The sequence below is a fragment of the Sphaeramia orbicularis genome, chromosome 18 (genome assembly GCF_902148855.1).
Source record: "Sphaeramia orbicularis chromosome 18, fSphaOr1.1, whole genome shotgun sequence".
In the NCBI taxonomy this organism is placed as follows: Eukaryota; Metazoa; Chordata; class Actinopteri; order Kurtiformes; family Apogonidae; genus Sphaeramia; species Sphaeramia orbicularis.
The window spans coordinates 37,168,362-37,188,801 of record NC_043974.1 but is presented as its reverse complement, the minus strand read 5'-3'; the positions used below and the strand labels follow the sequence as shown (position 1 = coordinate 37,188,801).

Genomic DNA, 20,440 nt, shown 5'->3' with positions numbered 1-20,440 from the left:
TGTAGATTTATTGTGACGACCAGTCTGCCAAGGACCATAATACCTCATCTGACCGTGACCGGCCCTGGTAGGCTTTTCAGATCCCCGTCCCGACCCCTCCCCCCTTAACCCTGCTTTGAGAATAAAACCAGCTATAAGGTGGCACTGCTGTTGTTCCTTCCACTCACACCATGTTCCCTCTACAGCTGCTCACCCTGCTTTTCATCACCACGACAGGAAATGGTCCAAAAGACCAAAACACGGAGAAAGAAGAAGAAGAAGAAGAACATAAAACCAAGTGAATCCAAAGTGGTGTTGAAGAGGGGGGATCTTTTGGAAGTCCCCCGGACCTTGTTCATACACTTTGGGATCTACCTGGGTGGAGGCAGGTGGGTCCGCTCGACCGTCCAAACACTGATGAGGCATGACTTTACCTTCAGAGCATCTTCTGTCCTTTCCTTTGTCTCGTCTCCAGAGTGGCTCACTTCATCCCAGACATCCTGCCTCTGGTTTCCAAGGATCGGTCTCGAATCGGGAAGATGGTCACCAACGGTCGCCTCATACTGGGTGTACTGGCAAAGGTAACCTGACCAGTTCAATCACATTTAGAATATTTACAAATCACATTTTTCTGCTTATGTATGAGTGTTTGTCCAATGATATTTCAGAAGAAAAGAAATCTGCCTTCAGAATCAACACATCTGGAGCTGAACCTGTTGTTTTAACCAATCAGATTTAATAACAGCCTTTAACCTTTTCATGGATGAATTATGAGAACCTTAGTCAAGATATTTTTCCTGAGTGTTTTTATTCTTCTGTAGGCACGAAAAAAACAATGCAATTGAGTTTTTTTACGGAGTTACAAAAATGTCCACTCAGCCTGACACCATGTATTTCATTTTTGAAGCAAAGAAACATGTGTCTAAAACCTAATATCAGAAAATGATATGGAAAACTATGCAATAAAAATATTTTTAATGCAGCTAGTCAGATGTTTTCTCACATTTTAAAATAATCTAACACTAATTACACTGGGTTACAAAAAAATGTTTTTTGCAAGTTCTCTAGGTTTTTTCAACTGAATTAGGACCATTTTGCACCGCTAAATCCAAAAATGACATCTGTTTTTCTCAATCAGGTCAGGTTTTTTTGCTAATTTGATTTTGAAAAATTTGATCTTCTTACAAAATTGATTACATTTTTGTGACTTTATCAATTGATTTTTTATATAGTTCTCACCCAAAATAGGTTTTAAGAGAAAAAAAAATCATTTTCTAACAGGATTCCTGTTAGGTACAATGGTGTATTCACCGCAGATGTAGCAGAATATGTCAGGCTTATTTTTGCAAGATCTTCTAGTCGAAGCCATTTCATTCACCTGTAATATTAAAAAAAACATTAATCATAAATTGGCAGAAGTAAAATCTTCAGAACTTGTTTATTGCAAGAAATATGAAAGAATTTTGTATCATATGATGTGAAAATGCCCATAAATGTAAGCAAAAATGTCAAAAAGCCAATATGTAGCATAGTTCAGAAAGTTGACCTGATTGAGCAAAATTAATGTGATTTTTGGATTCAGCACACCAAAATTATCCTGAATCAGCTCAAAAAACTGAAACAATAAATTTGTTGTTGACCAGTGTTATTATTCACTTCATGCAAAAAAACAACCTTTTTGTTAAAAAAAAATAAAATAAATTACAGTCTAATAACAATTAGCAATTGATTTACACTCAAACATGTTACTGCAGATCAGGTTTATTAAGAACAGGAAAGTTACAGTAATGGTATGGATGTCAGTGTATTATGGGATGGTGCATAAGTGTCCACTGTGTTGGCTGATATGGAACTAAAACAACAAAACCCATGAATTTACAAGAGAACAGATACAGATAGGGGTCCATAAACCATAAACAACGTCATTTAAGATACAGTGAAAATGAAACTTAACATGCTTTTAACATTCGCCTCCCAACTTCTACACCTCTCTTATACAGCGGCTCTTACACGAAATTTTCACAACCTCTATATCCACTGGGCCCCCAAAAATGGGCCCCATGAATTTGTTATGTTTAACCCCCCCTTATCGGCGCCCCACTTATAAAAGGTATTACATTATGTAGAACACCACTGAAGGCTGAGGTGTGAACATCTACTGCTGATTTCCACTGATCACACTTTAATTCAGCACAAATGCTTTATTGATGTTAAAGCTGTAACACCCAAACACCACCAGGCTCCAGTAGACCGAGTCCGCTCAATTAAAATACCGAGCCACTGTTGTTTTTCTGGAGTTATTCCATTCTCAGTATTTTTGGCCTGTGATGAGTGATCTGGTCCATCTTCTTCTGTTATACGAGTCGATAAATTAGCCCTTAGCATTAGCCCCACCCTTCTGCCTCTTTACGGTCCATTAATATTGGAGACTACTGGCTCCAAAATATCGGTTCAGAAACCAGTGGGTGACGTCAAGGCTCCTCTACAAAAACATGGAGAAAATGAGTTTCTAAAATGTAGTCAGTCATGTTCTTAGGCCTATACGCTATTCATTTTATTTCTTGATGTATAATCAAATCTTAATGTATTTTAATATTGTATTTTTTCAATCAGTGTGAAGCACTTTGGGCTACAATTTCTGTATGAAAGGTGCTATACAAATAAAGTTTATTATTATTATTATTATTATTATTATTATATGCTGTTATATATGTGTAAACCTTTACAGTATGGGTTATGTATACTGTGTCTGTGTTTAGAATGTTCAAATACCCTGTTTGATAATAATAATAATAAATACACTATTAACCCTAAATCCATGTGTCAGAGAGCAGGTAGACAGCAGGTATAGTATTTTTGAGGTTTACTCCAGTCGTCAGTAAGGGAAAAAAATATCATGAGATCACATGAGAATATAACAACCACAAAGGGTTTTATTAAAACTAAAGAAAGTGAGAACCTTTTGAATGTGAAGACTTCATGTATAAGATTAGCGACTGTTGAAAATCATTCCAGCTCATACAAGTTAGAACTAACCCTACCTTAACCCCTAACCCAAACCAAAACCCTACCCTAACCCCTAACCAAAACCCTATCCTATCTCCTAACCCTAACCAGAACCCTACCCTGACCCTAACCTTATCTTAAACCCTAACCCTAACCCTGCCCTAACCCAGAGTTAAGTCCTGTGTGTTGTCCTCAGTGTGGCAGTGTGAGGGTGGATTCGGTGGACGACTTCGCTTATGGATCACGGATCCTCATTAACTCCATGGACAAGGTAAGAACACACTCAAAAACAATAATATTTGCACGTTTTCAAAGACAACGTTTTGTTTTTTTTTTGCATATGAATAATGTTACAGAGGAAAACACTCCATCTTTCAATTGGACATATTGTTAAGTAATTGTAATGTCAAGTATAAAACAGGGTGTTGGCGGTAAAAATAACATTAACCATTGTGACACCCTACCAAGGTGTCTACAGGATGGTATCCATGGCACTGACAGGAAAAGAGTGTGTTTGGAATAGCTTCATAATTCAGTGACAGATCTGTCAGCTGAATCTTTTCTTTTTATTGGGTAAAATCTGTCCTGATTATTTTTAGAGCCCGTAGGTGGAGACATGATAGGACAGGGTGCACATGTGGTCTTTGTCTTCAAGGTGTTTTCATGTTGTCTCTGGGGGTTGTTCCTGGGGTCTCTGCCCTGTCTGTGTGTGTGTGTGTGTGTGTGTGTGTGTGTGTGTGTGTGTGTGTGTGTCTGTATGTGTCTGTGTGTGTCTGTGTGTGTGTCTGTGTGTGTGTCTGTGTGTGTCTGTGTGTGTGTGTGTCTGTGTGTGTCTGTGTGTGTCTGTGTGTGTGTGTCTATGTCTGTGTCTTTGTGTGTGTGTGTGTATGTGTGTGTGTGTGTGTGTGAGTGTGTGTCTGTGTGTGTGTCTGTCTGTGTGTGTCTTTGTGTGTCTATGTGTGTCTATGTCTGTGTGTGTCTGTCTGTGTGTGTCTGTGTGTGTGTCTGTGTGTGTCTTTGTGTGTCTATGTCTGTGTCTCTGTGTATGTGTGTGTGTGTGTGTGTGTGTCTGTGTGTGTCTGTGTGTGTGTGTGTGTGTGTGTGTGTGTCTGTGTGTATGTGTGTGTGTGTGTGTGTGTGTGTGTGTGTGTGTGTGTGTGTGTGTCTCCATGTATCCCCGGCTGTCCCAGGTGTGCAGTCGTCCTCCGCTGCAGGCGGAGGAGGTAGCCCAGCGAGCAGAACGTCTGTGTGGAGACGTGACCTACAGTCTACTGTGGTACAACTGTGAACATTATGTCATGTACTGTCGATACGGCACCGCCATGAGCTTCCAGACCTTCCAGGTACCACAGAACCATCACAGAACCACTGTAGAACCACCACAGAACTACCATAGAAACCCCACTGTCTGATTGTATCTGATGGGCCTTACTCACACAGTGAATATACGAGGGGGGGCTGAAAAGTTCATAGCCTGATTAAGAAGGAGTTGGTGCACAGCAATGAAACATGGCATACATTAAATTCAACCTTTCCTGATACTAACTGCATTGTTTCCTTCCAGATAAACCCACACAGGATAAATAATTTAGGACTTTGAAAAGTAGTACCAGAGACATTTCAAGAAAATGCTTGCTTTTCACTCCTCCCTCGTTCTCCCTACTCCTCTTGAATTCCTCTTCCCAGTTTTGCACAGTTGATAAAGTTGGAGCATCATCCCCTATAGCAGGGGTGTCAAACTCAGATCCTCGAGGGCCAGTATCCTGCATGTTTTAGATGTGTCCCTCTTCCAGCACACCTGACGGTCGTTCTCAGGCTTCTGCAGAGCTGGATGATAGGCTAATCATTTGAATCAGGTGTGTTGGAAGAGGGAAACATCTAAAGCCTGCAGGATACCGGCCCTCGAGGATCTGAGTTTGACACCCCTGCCCGAAAGCAACCATGTCAGCATGAATGTCCTTGGGGGCTAACCCCTTTTTCTGCAGACATTTGATAATACCATGGTGGTTCACCAAATGTCTCTGGTACTACTTTTCAAAGTCCTAATTTATTTATCCAGTGTGGGTTTATCTGGAAGGAAACCATGCAGTTAGTACCAGGAGAGGTTGAATTTAATGTGTGCCAAGTTTCATTGCTGAGCACCAACTCCTTCTTAGTCAGGCTATGAACTTTTCAGCCCCCCTTCGTAAGTCTTATCTTATCTTATCTTATCTTATTTTATCTTGTCTTATCTGGTCTTGAAAAAACCCAAGTCATGCCAAACTGTTGAGATGATACTGACAGAGTTTTCATTTGTATCATGGAACGACAGTAGAAGGTAACAGACCTCCTTCCATCAAAATGTGGCAATACCTTTAAAGGAAAAACAAACACCTTGGTTTATTGGTGACAGTTTGTAACTAAGTGAATACCTCCAACCCTCTGCTATGGTGGGTGCAAAAAAAACCCCACCAAAGTCCCCTTTTAATTAATTAGCCTTTGGTGTTTTTATTTTCTTATTAGGTCTTCTCTGGGTTTTGAGTTAACTCAATAATGCCTTATTGTACATTATTTCATTTCTGCATAGAGGCTTCAACTTGGGCCAATCACTAATATGTGTTCACATAGGAATAATATGTGCCTTGTAGACAGAGCCCAGGGATTAAATAGGCTCAAAAGAACAGGGGTTTATTTTTGCCTTTGACCCCCAATAGATAAATCTGGTCTTGACTTTTAATGACCAAATATTTTACACCCAAATGTTTAAGTTAAACTTTCTAAAAACATAGACATAGCATTCAAGTGTCATTTCAATATTTTAATGATTCAATTTCTTCATAAAGGTGTGGGCTTTTCTTATAAATTACTGAATGAAAAATGAGTAAAAATAAGAAAATAGTTAAAGAAGGTCAGACTGAGCAGTTCCCAGAAAGCAGCAGCAGAAGCCGACCTTCAGCCTGGTCCTTGATTTGGCGCAGATTTAATGCTAATCCCAGATCTTTAATTGGGTTAAGCCTTCCAGTGAAGGCTTTATTGTTTGGTTGATATTGTTTGCAGCAGCTTTGATTGTGAAAGAGCAAAATAAATATAGAATGAAGATGGAGGTGTTGAAGCAGGGTGGAAGGACGGAAAACACAAGGAAACAAGTGAAAATACAGAAAACCTGCAGATTAGAGGCTTGTTAAAGGTCTGCCAGCTACAGGTGGTATGGTTTACAGTCTCACAAACTCCTTAATCCTTTAAACCCTAAGCCCTAAAATGGTCCTTCAAGACTTTTTTTTCTTATTTTGACTATAAAAAGGTTAGAAAATATGCTGTGAATGAGTCCTTTTGCCCATTTTTCCACAGTGCTTAGAACTTTCAAATCCTAGCAGTTGTAGTCGCTTTTCCATTGGACATCTGAGCAAAACTTTCTTGATATTTACTAAATGTCGAAAAAAACAGAAGTGCGTAATGTTGTTTTTTTCATTAATTTTTGTTGACGCTAAAAGAAAAAGTAGGTAGGATTAACTCCCAAGGCAGCGTTGATCTGTGAAACGTGCCGACAAACCGACCGCAGACAGAACTACAAACCACAACTACATGATCAATCAACAGTATTTAGGACGATGTTAGGGTTAGGAACAAAACCAGCAAAGGGATCAGCTTTAAATTCACTTGAAAATGGATATGAACGCTGGTTGTTTTAAGTTGTCAGAGTTTGTGATTGAGCTGAATCCATCCCCAAACCTCTTCCTTTAACCCTGTATGATGATGTTATCTGAACATTTAACTTATTCTGCCAACAGTAGTCGCTTTTCTGTTGGACATCTGTGCAAAACTTTACCGATATTTACTAAATGTTGAAAAAACAGAAGTGCATAATGTCGGTTTTTCCATTAAATCACAAATGCGATGATTTGTTTATTTATTATCGCGAGATGACACGAGAAGTCATTCCATAAACATGGCGATGAACGTAAATACGATGTTGATTTACAGATATATTCATTATTATTATTATATATTACCCCTCTATCTCGAACTAAATTTTAAAAAATTATTGGGTTTCCTGGTGTGTCCACACATACCATGACATGTTTCTTCTTCTTCGTCGCTTGTTGTAATGTACTTCAACATCTGTTTTTTTAATTCACCTGAGTCTAGTTGCGAACAAAGGTCTTTCCATTGCAGTTTTGCGTGATATACCATTTGCGCTACGCCTGAAAAACCACCTCTTGCCAGCGCAAAAAACTTTTTGTTCAAAGTGATTTTTATTACATATTGAGTCACAGAAAAGCATAATACAGTCGTTGTTTTTTTTGTTTTTTCACCCAAACCCATGAACATTCCCACCCTGTTGTGCCAAAAAAAAAAGATAATTGACAATAATAATAATAATAATAATAAATAAGGAACACAGATATTAGTCACAGACTCGTATTAATAAGACTACTGTGGAATAAGTGAGGGATCTGCCTCTTTTATGTGATTCTGAACACGTGTCCAGGTACTGAAAAACTTAATGGCACATCCTCTTACAGAATATCTGATTTTTTCCAATGTTAAATGATGTAAAACATCCAGAAAACAAGATTTAAATGTTGGAGGTTGTTTATCTTTCCATTTTAGTGGTATTAGTCTACAAGCTAGAAGAGCGCAAAAAAACTTTTAATTGAAAAGTGAGACTTTTGGCGAAATTGTTGTTTTTCCATTTGGTACATTTTTATGCACAAGTTATATTTGTGCAATTTGAGGGTCAGTGGAAAAGCAACAACTTACAATTTACTGCATGTTATAATACTAACTAAAATCACTTGTTCTCCAGCTACTACTGTTCAAATATTCAACCTGTCTTTTTACTTCGAAAAAAGGCAATAAGAATTATTACTAATGCAGATTTTTATGCACCAACAAACTCTATTTTTACAGAGCTTAATTTACTGAAAATGCATGATCTTGTTGACTTTAATACAGTGGTAGTGATGTGCAAGGCGCATAGTAATCTTCTCCCTCCTTCCATCCAGGAGATGTTTGAATGTAGGAAAAGTCAGTACAGCGTCAGAGGAACTGGCATTTTTACCTCCACCAAGGAGGTTCTGTTTTTGCCGGCGTTGGTTTGTCTGTCCGTCTGTCTGTCTGTCTGTCTGTGTGCAAGATAACTCAAAAAGTTATGGATGGATTCAGATGAAAATTTCAGGAAATGTTGATACTGGCACAAGGAACAAATGATTAAATTTTGATGGTGATTGGGCGGGGGGGCTGATCTGCCTTGGCGGAGGTCTGCGCTCTCCAAGTGCTTTTCTAGTTAAAAAAAAAAAGGCTGTGGCAAGAACAAATAAAAAAGTAGATGTATTTCTGTTAGAGGGGTTAACCTTTGGAATGGCCTGGAAGATCGATTCAAACAGTCTAAAACAAGTACAACTTTTAATAATTCAAATTTTTATTAGAGTTTTCACTTGGTACACGACATTCGTATGATGTTGCTTAATGTTAGCAATGAGGGCTTCTATACATACATGAAAAGTATCAAAAAATGCTACAAAGTGTGGAAGTTCTCAAGAAGAAAAAAAAAAAAAGATAAATAAAACAATTAAAACTTTTTAAAAAAAATGGATGAATTAATTATTATTTAAAATTGAACTCAGGATTGACTAAAGAAATTATTTGTTTAAAAGACTAGGATCAATATTGGTAGTTGAGATAAGGACATGATTTACCTGAATTAAATGAAATATGTATTCTCTTCTGTTGTATATCTTGCAATGATAACCTTGAACATTCTTTTTGGATTGTTTGTGTGTTTTCATGTGTTAATTGTAAATAGGATTAGGCAAAATAAGTCTGAACTTCAGCCTAAACCCTTTCGGTCGCATTATATATGGAACAATGGATATGTTGTTTATGTTTGTTGTTTAAAGTAATTAACGACCGAATAAACTATTACTACTACTACTACTACTACTACTATTACTACTACTACTACTGCTACTACTACTACTACTACTACTACTACTTCTAGTACAAGCATGAGTGAAATTAATGCAATAACCCATTAAAGCCTGTAAAGCGGAACATCTCAGGTTTCAGAAACCATTGGTATTTTTCCAGTTGCACAAACGGTGACAGTTACAGCCATCCAAACTGCATATGCACAGGGTGTGTCAGGGATGACACGTCAGGTTTTAAAGAGTTAAAAGAACACAGTGGTATTGGAACGTCTCATCTCCAGGGACCAGCCTGTTGTATTTGAATGGAGGCCAGACTCATCAGCTAACTTTGTGGTCAGACTTATTGCATGGGAAGCCTGGAGAAGAAACCACTATTGTACATGAATGTAATATAATTAGTTTATTAATTTAGTGGATGTTTGTTCTTCAGCCTGGAAGAGTCTGATTAATGATCATTTTCATAATTAGAAAAATGTGTCAGTTTTATGAGAAAACTTTTCTGGGTGCGTCTATGAAATTGGGTTTATTTTGGTATCTGGCACTTTTCCAGCTTTTTAGGCCCAATAATAAGTGAGAAATTTAGACATATTTCCCCCAGGATGTACCTAATGATGACCTCAGATAAATGCCAAAAAAAAACAAAAAAACCTCTTGCTTGGAGCCATCCCAAAATAAATGAATTTTTTAAAATAAAATATTGGGGCCAAAAATTTTACCAAAATTAGGACAGGAAAACCTACCTAGGTGTCAGTGTATTAGATCTGGAAACATGTTTTGAAATGGTCTTATATACCACTATAAATATAGACACTGTATTAAATTTGTCGATCCTAGTGGTTTTTCTAATCCAGACATATGGGTTTTTCATGAATCTCAGTCTCATTCCAGGTTTCGTGTGTAACCCATTGTGTCCACTGGTGTTACATGCAGATCCTGCCCATTTAAACACAAATAAATCACAGCTGATTTTGCAACAGCGGTCCTTTTTGTGAAACACTTTGCCTTGCATAATTAGGTTGATTCCCCAAATGTACCTGTGAGAGAATAAAAAGATATTCGAAAAAATAGTAGCTTGTAATTTTTGTGTCCTTTTGACCATGTTACATGCAGATTTGTGTATAAAAATAATATAAAAATGTGTTTTATCTGAAAAATAGTTTCTCTTTTATCTCAGTAAATATTTATTTTTAAAATAGACCCAAAGTGCTTCCAGACTTGCTTCATAACATTCGTTTACATCTGGTTTGAATTTTTAGCCTCCATGTCCTGTTTTTAGGACCAGTTTCACAGAAGCATCCAACTAATTAATATTAATCATCCATAGATTTAAAACCTTCAGAGAACATCATTCTATTCTTTCGCTCTTATTTTTTATTTCTTTAAATACTGGCCTGAGCCTTTATTTGTTTCAGCTGCTGAAGGTACCAGGCCTTTATTTGGACAAAGTTTTGAGAAGTTTAATTAGAAGAAATGGTCCTATTTACAATGAAACCTTGTTTTCATCCGCTCAAATGTGCAATATTATATAGACTCGATGCACTTTTCTACAAAGGACTCTTCCTTAACCATTACTAAATAAAACCCTTTGGTGGATAGAAATGATTCATTGCTTATTAGAGCTTCTATTGCATCAACGTTGTCTAACTGTCAACTAGCTGCTTATAAGTTTATTTATTCATTTGATCATAAAATTACATAATCACATTCATTTCTTTTGTATGTGGTTGACCAGTTAAGTCCAAATAAATATGTTAAATATGCAACAATTAAATAGTGTTGCACAATTACGAGGCACTTGTCCTAATTTCACCCCATTGTTGATCTGTTTTCTGTGACATTCACCCCATCTAGTGGACATATTTGGTATTATGAGATTTTTCTAAAGTAGTTCTCGTACTTAATATATTCAATTTATAACATGGAAATAGATCAAATGCATATACGAAAAGAAACTGAAGCTTTTTATTATGATGCATCTTGAGATGTCTTTAAGTTACCTAATGATTTTTTAAGATATTTGAATGAATCTGTGATCAATGGAAGTGTAAATGATATCTTTAAGGACATCGCACACGATTAAAAATGATCTAAGCCATCAGTTTGCATTCATTAAAATGACATCCACAGTGCAGTTTCATTTCACTGAAATACTTTGAGACAGTGAGTTAAATCATGAGAGTGGATTATATTTTTTCTCCATCCTGTGCAGTTCTGTAAGACGATGAGGAAGCTGGTGCTGAGTCGGTTCGTTGCCAAGGTGACAGCGTTGCTGGGGGCGTGTCTACTGTTCTACCTGAGGACTGTGAACACCTGGTCCATCCTGTTGGCTGTTCTGTTGCCCTTCATCATCTGGATGGCCTCGTAGAGTATGCGCTGAAACTGGAGAGACAACAGAATAATCTGTAAAAAAAAAAAAAAAAAAAAAAAAGCAAAAGAGTATAAGAATAAGAATAACAACAATAATGATAAGGGTTCAATAAAGATGTATTTTTAATTAAATGTCTGAGGGTGATGCTTTTTCTGTGTAAATTACATCAGTCTGTGCTGCTAATTAGTCATTTTTAACCCTTTAGGCACCTGAGTTTTTGTGTTTTGTTTTTTTGTTTTTTTTTCAAAAATATAAAATTTTGATATCAAGATTTCAGAAAGCTCTTTTTCAATCAGTTATGTTGCTTGCTATTTAGCCTTTGGTGCTTAAGAGGGTTCATTAATGTAAATCTGTATAAATATAGTGAGTGAATGAATAATGGATCCTCTGTACGCGCTTTTAGTATGCGTTCAGAGAAAAGCGCTATATAAATCTAATCCATTATTATTATTATTATTATTATTATTATTATTATTATTATTATTATTATTATTATTATTAAACAGTTTATCATCTTTTGTTGTTTATCATGACAAATATTGGAATATTGGAGTTTACAATTATTCATGTCTGATACTATTTTGATTGTTTTCATTTCTTGTTAAGATTTTTTAAAAACTTTAAATAGTTTTATTATTTGTATATAGGTTCATTCATTCATTCATTCATTCATTCATTGTCTTGTAAAACACACAGATTGGGCATAAAAACCACAAATCATGAATTAAATCAACATCAGTGAAATGTTGTGGAAAAAGTGGGGAGAAATTATTTTATTTTATTTTATTTTACGGATTCTCCCGCCTTCTGCTCCCTTTCAAGGTTCTGATTGGCTGGAAGAAAATCATCGTTCTGTCAATCATAATTTGGTCCGCCTCCTCCGTCAAACTGTTAAAATTGTGTTAAAGTTTGACAACACGCGAGTTCAGTGTGACTTTATTATTTCTGAAACCTTTAATTTGTGAAGAAATGGATACAGACAGAACAGGTAAATCTTAATTTGTAATAATTAGCCAAATTAGAGGAGCTAACTATGGTCTTGTCGGTACCGTTTGAAACTTAGTGTTTGTTAGCTTAAAATTAGCTAACACGAACGAAAGGCTCCGGTAAAGTTTATTTTTAGCGCCTTGTTCCATGTTAGCGCTATGTATGTTTTACTACTTGTTAAACTTAACCATCAGCAAATGTGTTTCTGTTGTAGTTGGTGTTGTTTATGGCAATATTATCCATATTTACGTGTTGTGAGAGCTGTGTTAGCTAGAGCTGTGTTAGCTAGTTGTGAGCTGTAAGCTAATGGACATTTACACGGTCTTTTAAGTCAGTGGATTAAATGGTAGAAAGGCTTTTTAAAGATGATTGCCCTTGATATATTGAAGGTAACTAATCAGTTAGATAAGATTAGGTTAGATAGATTGATAGATATATTAGTTTGATAGATTAAGATAGCTCCCTAACACCTTCAAGTGGTGGGTGGGTTCTGATCGTTTGTCAGGTTTGTTGACATTATTTTACCCCCTTTTGTGGTCAGTTTTATTCATTGGCCATTTTATTCATCAGTGCATTGCTGATGGAGTTTGAGTTCAGGTTTTTCTGCTGCTAGTCCCTGTCCTGGAACATCAGCTTTGTTCTAGTGAATCTATGTGGTTTGAACTATATGTGCGTTTCCCTGTAACCCAAGAGGAATGTAGAGATATAATGTATAATGGCTTGATGCCTAGAGAGACTTTTTGTTCAAGGAGGATGACCAGGCTTTGATTAGTGACACTGTGGATAACTGTTGACAAGCATACATTAATATAAATATGTATATCTGATATATCTTCTGACCGCTATAGGCTATACTTATAATCAGTAACTTATTGTCATTGTGCACAAATACAATAAATAAATAAAAAGCAAAATAAAAACGTCAGGACTATGAGATATTTTAATATAATAAAAAAGGATAGATGAGTATATGAAAAAACAGTTTTTACCCCACAGCCATAACCACACTGAACAATGAACTCAAACACTTAAGTACAAACATTTTTATTTGCACTGTTTTGTACATTGCATTGCATACATTGGCACTGATTTGTGTGTGAGGTATTGCTGTGTGATAAGTGAATGAATGAATGTTGATTTGTGAGGAAATGAATGAATGGATGTTGATATGCGACTGATGCATATTTTGTTTTTATTATATATTTTTGTAGTTATTATCACTATTTATTACTATTAGTGTTTATGAGTCCGCACCCTGACAGTGCATTTAAATTTCATTGTACATTTTCTATAATGACAATAAACTATCTTATCATATCATATTTTATCTTATCTTATCTTAAATGTCACTATGCCATGACAGAATTGTGATTTTTAATTGTAGACAGTCAGCGTCTTGTGGAAACATTACCTGTTGTGCTCTGTATTAGTGCACATAATTACTGCAACTAACAATTATTACTTAATTAAACTGTTGATTATTTTCCCTGCCGTGTGATAAAGTGGGTTTACAGAGTTTACCTCGCCTTTCACCTGTTGGTTACCCCGGCAACCCCCTTGAAGACTAAGTGGTTTGGAAAATGAATGAATGAATGATTATTTTCGTAATGAAGGAGTAAGTTGTGTGATGGTGTCTTCAAAGTGCTTTAGTGCACTAATGGCTCCATCTGGTGGCCAGGAGGGTGGGTGGGGTAGTTTCTGTTTCCATGGAGATGGTGGCAGATGGACTCTGAGTGCAGGTGATGATCTGCTGATGTGCCATGTTGACAAGCAAACTGCTTTCAATAACTTTTAGTGCAGGTAACTCACGTGTGTGACTGTGACTTGGTCTTTAAAGCAGTAATAGATCAATGTAGACTGGACATTTTACTATTATTAAGTATATTCAGACCTTGGCTTTGATGCATGTAGACCTTCTCTACCTGACGGTTTGATGTTAACTTATTGCTGTTTGTGTATTTTGGTCACTATTATTACTTTGCCTTAGATCCAAAATTCAACAGTTGCCAATTTTGAAATTAACTATAAAATTCTGCATTTCTAACTGTGTTGCAAACGAATTATTTTATTGGCCTGTAAAAGGCCACTATCAGTCAACCTCTTTTTTAAAGCGTTATTTAAGATTAAGATGTAGTAAAGATACAGTTTGACTTTGATCAGTCGCTGATTATGGGATGTTTCAGTTGTGATAACACAAATGTGCAACATGTAGCGTGTAGGCCTATCACAAGTGTTGCATAATCACAGTAATTTACATATATAACCTGTATAAACCACTGTTGTATATTTCAGTTTCATCTGTTTCCCTCTATATCTAGTTTATGATGCAATGCTGTTCTAATGTTAACAGAATAAACAATAATATCCTTAATTACAGTAACTGTGGGTGAGATTTCACTATCCTGACTGTTTCCTGTCCTGTGTATCGAACAGATGGGGACGGAGAGGTGGATGGAGGTTCTGGTAGAGTCACACCACTGGTGGGTGAAGATGCCTTCAAGGCGTCTATTGCCAAAGAGATGGCTCTGCTCACTCTGATGGAGAAGACTGGCTACAACATGGTGCAAGAGAATGGACAGAGGAAGTATGGAGGCCCACCGCCAGGTAACCAGGGCTGGGGTGGGGGTGGGGGGGTAATGTGGTCTTTTAAGGGGCTTCCCATAGTTCTTTGACAAAACTGGATTTTCTGATAATTTTGGACCAATATTTAGACAGTCACTACAAAATAAATCTGCTCACGGCATAATGGCGTCCTATGAACAATGACCACGATTACTGTTTGTGGAATCCAGTCATATATAGGGGTGTTAGAAAATATCGGTTCTGCAATATATCGCGATATTTCATTTCAAGATACTATATCGATATTAAAAAGTACTGTATCGAAATTTTTAGGTATTAATTCAGATGCAGATATGGTGGAGGTTCATTTTTGTTTTTTGTTTTTCTTTATTCTGTATATCTTATTTATTATTATTTAACACTGTTTTATTAAATAATGGTTATTTGAAGCGTCCTAAAAGCACTTTTTACTGTCTGAGAGAGGCAGATGTCAGTTCCTTTGTTGGGATTGCACAAAAATAATGTTATGATGTTAGTTATGAATTAATGGAATATGAACATTTGAACAGGATCTTAAACTGTAATGTCTGTAAAACATAATTTAAGTTTTAACACAGGAACATTTTGTGATATAGCATTAGATCCTGTTCTGATCAAATAAAAATGTGTTTAGTATTTGTGCATATTTCTGTTGTATTATTCAATTCTTCCAGGAAATAATCATTTTAAAAAAGAAACAAACAAAAAATTACCTTTTAACAGTATCATGATATATCTTGATATATCGTATTGTGATCCTAGTATTGTGATTTGTATTATATCGCCAGATTCTTGGCAATACACACCCCTAGTCTTATAATGGTAGAGAAAAACCTGAATACTGAGTTGAACTTCAATGGAAACTGAAAACACCTCAGCCAAAAAAGACACATCATAAGCAGTCAGTGTTCAGCCACTGATGTAAACAAATATTAATAATTACCACAATATTAAAAGTGGATTTGTCAATGTCTGTGAAATCGTATTTAAAGCTGAGGAGTTTGTGCATAATGTAATTTTCATCCAAGCCACTGATGAATGTCTGATTCAAGTGTCCTCCTGCTGAGTCCAAGTAATCTGTTCACTGATTACAGAAGCACCCAGAGATAATTATAATTATAATCTGCTCAAAGACACATGAGAAAAAGGATTAAATATGAGGAACAAAAATGATCATTTAGTGCAGGCGACAGAACAGCTCCACTTGAAGATGCAGACATGAGCCAGTGGTCAGGGATCAGTGAACCCAGTTACATCCACACCTATACTCCCATCTTAACCTGAGCTGTGGAGTTATCAGATTATTATATTACCATGTAAACAATATAATCTGATCTGTTATATCACATAACAGCAGTAATCTGATGACAAATCAGATGAACACACCTGGATTTCTCTCTTTACCTGTTAATGTGAGGTATTTAGTTCTTCATTGCATTTCTGAAGTACATGTAAAGGCATCTGATCTGATTACTACAGTTATTGGATTATTTTGGTCATGTAAACAGGCTCAATGATAGACTGACCCACTGTGTGTTTCAGACTGGGAGGGGCCACCACCCCCACGGGGCTGCGAGGTGTTTGTGGGGAAGATTCCCAGAGACATATACGAAGACGAGCTGGTTCCACTGTTCGGGAAGGCTGGAGAGATCTATGAGTTCAGACTGATGTTGGAGTTCAGCGGAGAGAATCGCGGCTACGCATTCGTCATGTACACCAACAGGTACATGTTAGGGATGAAAATGATCCATTAATCATTAGTTGGTTGACCTTATTGATCGGTTAATGATTAATTGATAACCTGCGATTTTCCTGAGAACTTGAATTTCTCTTTCCATAGGGTCTATAAAAATAAAAGCTAAATATTGTTTATATTCTTCATGAAAAAAGCATGCCATACTCCTTAATGATTGATCTATAGTACCATTGGATACAGTACAGGTGATGACATTTATGGAGTAGGACTAAATTAATTCTGCAGAGGAATTCAATAAAATAAATGGAACTGAAGAGGGGCAGTTTAGAAGAAATGGGCATTTTCCAACTTGGTGGACCACACCAAACTCCCCTGTTATTCAGCTCCAGTGATGAAGCCTAGTTTGGGCAGTGGTGCCCTCTACTGTCGACACCATAAATCCCACCTTAGAACAGGGCAATTAACCAACAATTAATTTAATTGAGCAAATTCTTATCGACAGTTAATTGATAGTCAATTAATTGTTTACATCCCTAGTACACGTGTAACACCTTAATCACATTCACCAACAGGTACACGTATAACACCTTCATGCATAGTTGGCATGAGACAAAAAAAAATGTACATATAAGTTAAAATTAGCTTTTTTTATTTTTCAAAAGTGTCCAAACATACCTCAGTGTTTCATGAATGCATTGACAACTTTCTAAATAAACCGTAAGAGACAGAGTAACATTTAAAGTGAAGTAAGTACGTATATTACAGAGATACTATGATCAGTGAGTGCTTTTGCTTATCATAGATGATTGATGTATTAAGTGCTTATCCTATAGTCATATGAAACAACTAAGAAGATGAAGCTGTAGTGTTTGAGCACATTCTGATGTGTTGTTGTGTAGAGAGGCAGCTCAGAGAGCCATCCAGATGCTGGACAACTATCAGATCAGACCAAGGAAGTTCATCGGAGTCTGTGTGAGTTTGGATAACTGCCGCCTCCTCATCTGCCCCATCCCCAAAGACAAACAGAAGGAGCAGATCATGGAGGAAATGAAGAAGGTACACTTCAGTTTCTCCAAAGTTTAACCAAACTAATGACCCTCAGCATTTATTTATAAACACAGGAGAGAGCGCTCTGGTTAGTGTGTCTACTGTGTTTACCCCGTAGTACGAATTTAACCCGTTCCATGACTGTACTCGTTTTGCAATTTACTCATTTCATGAATCAGTTTTCTCCATTGAAATGAATTGAAATATAATTAATCTGTTCCAGTAGGGCTGCTCGATTATAGGAAAAAAAAAAATCACGATTATTTTAGCAATAATTGAAATCACGATTATTAAAAACGATTATTTTTTAACCTTAAAGTTGTTTATTTTTTTCTTGCAAAGCAATGTAAAATATACTCTTTAAACATAAATGAAGCTTTTAACCACTAAAACAAAGTATGTTCACTTTTGTATGAAACAAAAAAATCTTTGAATGCAAATAAGTATACTGTAAATTCAAGTATGTTTCCTTTTGTAAATAAATAGTGCACTGTAATTAAACTGCTATAGACTTGCCATAGAACTGTAGCAATAAAAAAAAAAAACTCACGTAAAGTGCAAATTATAAATTCAAGTATGTTCAATGTAGTATGAAACATAATAAATTCAGTGGCGTGCCGTGAGGTTTCAGTTCAGGCCTTCTGTTTACATCAGCCATCTAGAATACGTACGTTAAGGTTATACGGGTTAGGGTTAGGTTAATACGGGAGTTACAGCATAAAGAGATTCGGAGACTGAAGACTGCATTGCGGACGAAGTTGTTTTTATGTGTTTTAGTTTTTCATAAGATTATGATAAAGGTGGCGGTGGTTAAACTTTAGATGGTTAAAAAGGTTTGTTGTGTTACCGGTCGGTGCGGACACAACTACGAAACACTTTTTGCATGTGATGTGTTTTTGCTCTTCGTCTTCTTCATCAAACCCAAAGTGATTCCATACAATTGAATTGGACTTGCCTTTTTTGTTTACCAAGCACTTCTGCTGTGATTCTCCTGCCGTTTGTCCAGACCGCTAGGTACAACTTTCCTCTTGGGGTGGACCTGCCGGCTAGCAGGCAGCAGTAGCTTAGAGGGGGGCGGGGCAGAGCAGCTCATGGTAGCTTGCGTGCGCGTGAATTAAAACAACTCAAAATTAATAATCGTTTTTTCTCGATTACATAATTTTTGTAATCGTTGCGTGTAATAATCGAAATCGTAATTGAATTTCGATTAATTGCACAGCCCTATGTTCCAGCCTCCAAAAAACACCCAAAAATAATTTTTTTAAGGGTTTTTAAAATAGAAAAAATGCAGTTAGAAAGAAAATAAATAAACAAAACAAACTGGTTTTATTAACTTATATAGCTACAAAATGAGATGATCTATGCACAAGGAAGATGGTGGAGTAGGGAGAAGGAGGAAGGTTATTCTCTGGAAGGAGAATCTTAGGTAGAAGGATGTCAGGTAGAAGAATTTCTGGCATTTTCTCTCTCACTTCATTTAAAGTGTACCTGTACTGGTCATACTTACGACATTAATTGTGCTTTATTTATTACTTATAAGCAAGAGAGGAGCAAATTCAGTAAAAAATTGCCATAAACGCACACCACTGGACCTTTTTATTATGAAAATTATGGACAGGGGCAGAACCTATGGGAAGTAGGCCTTAGTCCTTGTCAGGCAGAAGTGGTGTGCCATCATTAATTCCGGGTGATTGAGAGTAAACAAGTAGCAGTCAGTGAGTGAGACTGAGTGGAAAGCATGTGCTGGTGCATGTTTGTGCAGCTGTAAGCTTTGCACTTTGCCATTGTCCGATAGATGCGACCCAGCACTGGATGATAATGTGTCGTCTTAGACTGGTGTCTGCTGCACAAGCTCAGTGACCAGTCCATCTCAGCTCAGGTAATCGGACAAAACAACGACTCTGCGTAACTGCTGGTGCTGGAACTGGCCATGAAGGAGCACATGCTGCTGACTATGTCTGACTGACAAAGTGGCAACTTAGTACTCGTGCGTACTCGACAACGGGCTATAACATTCGCCGATTTATGTTATAAAGTTACTTGACGGACCCGCTAGTACTATACATGATCTTTTGAAATAGCTAGCACTGAAAATTCACTACATGTACCCTTTAAATTGGGCTTTCTGGCCTCACTTCTATCACTGTCCGCACTTGCAGGTCATTTAATCAAAATATATCCAGAAAAATCTGCTTTGTTCTGCTTTTTAAGATGTTCAAAAAATGCACCAGACCGTTGTCATTAAATAAAGCAGCTGCACAACCTGAACTTAATTTGTCAGAAATCTCTTGCTACTTTGCCAACACTTCTTTTAATTTACTTGTTGAGATAGCCTCCTCCACTACGCTGTCCTCGTTTGAAATTTAGGTCACAGTAATATTGTTTTCCCATCTGCTTTTGGCTGCTGTTGCTGCATGTACTGAAAAAGTAAACCGGGAATGTGTGTGCGTGTGTGCATGGGGACGGCCACTGTGCCAAGTGTGTACCCTCAGTCACAGCAGTGGTGGAAATGTGTGAAAAGGTTAAAAGAGTGGTATTGAGATCATGGCTGGTGAGTTTGGAGGTGAGTGAAAACACTAGTCTGTTCATGATCTGGCATATGTGTGTGTGTGTGTGTGTGTGTATATGTGCGTGCGTGTGCGTGTGGCGGCTAGTGACGGAGCTGCGGTGAAGGGCAGAGCCGCTCTATCGCAGGGAATTTTCATAATCTCTGCCTCCATCTGAATGCTGGTGCTAGTGAACGTGAAGTGCAGAGGCAGCACCTGTTGGGAGGACCACCTGCTCGTACTGCAAATTTCCACTTACTTCGAGACAAAAATTCATTGTATGAATTTCTCATACTACAAT

The 20,440-nt window shown here is 37.0% G+C and overlaps 2 protein-coding genes across 2 annotated transcripts in view; both read left to right on the top strand.

Annotated features, from left to right (window-relative positions):
* Positions 1-155: 155 nt before the first annotated feature.
* LOC115438462 (lecithin retinol acyltransferase) lies at positions 156-11,308 on the top strand. Its single transcript, XM_075353534.1, is given in 6 exon segments — positions 156-275; positions 277-368; positions 455-560; positions 3,182-3,256; positions 4,176-4,328; positions 11,104-11,308. Coding segments are annotated over 6 exon segments (687 nt in total). The 5' UTR covers positions 156-170; the 3' UTR covers positions 11,260-11,308.
* Positions 11,309-14,706: 3,398 nt separating this feature from the next.
* Positions 14,707-20,440, top strand: part of rbm46 (RNA binding motif protein 46) — a 41,463-nt gene continuing 35,729 nt past the window's right edge. The window contains exons 1-3 of the mRNA XM_030161924.1: positions 14,707-14,853; positions 16,393-16,573; positions 17,446-17,602. Of these exons, the coding sequence (XP_030017784.1) occupies positions 14,769-14,853; positions 16,393-16,573; positions 17,446-17,602 (423 nt within the window). The 5' untranslated portion in view covers positions 14,707-14,768. The remainder of the gene's footprint in view (positions 14,854-16,392; positions 16,574-17,445; positions 17,603-20,440) is intronic.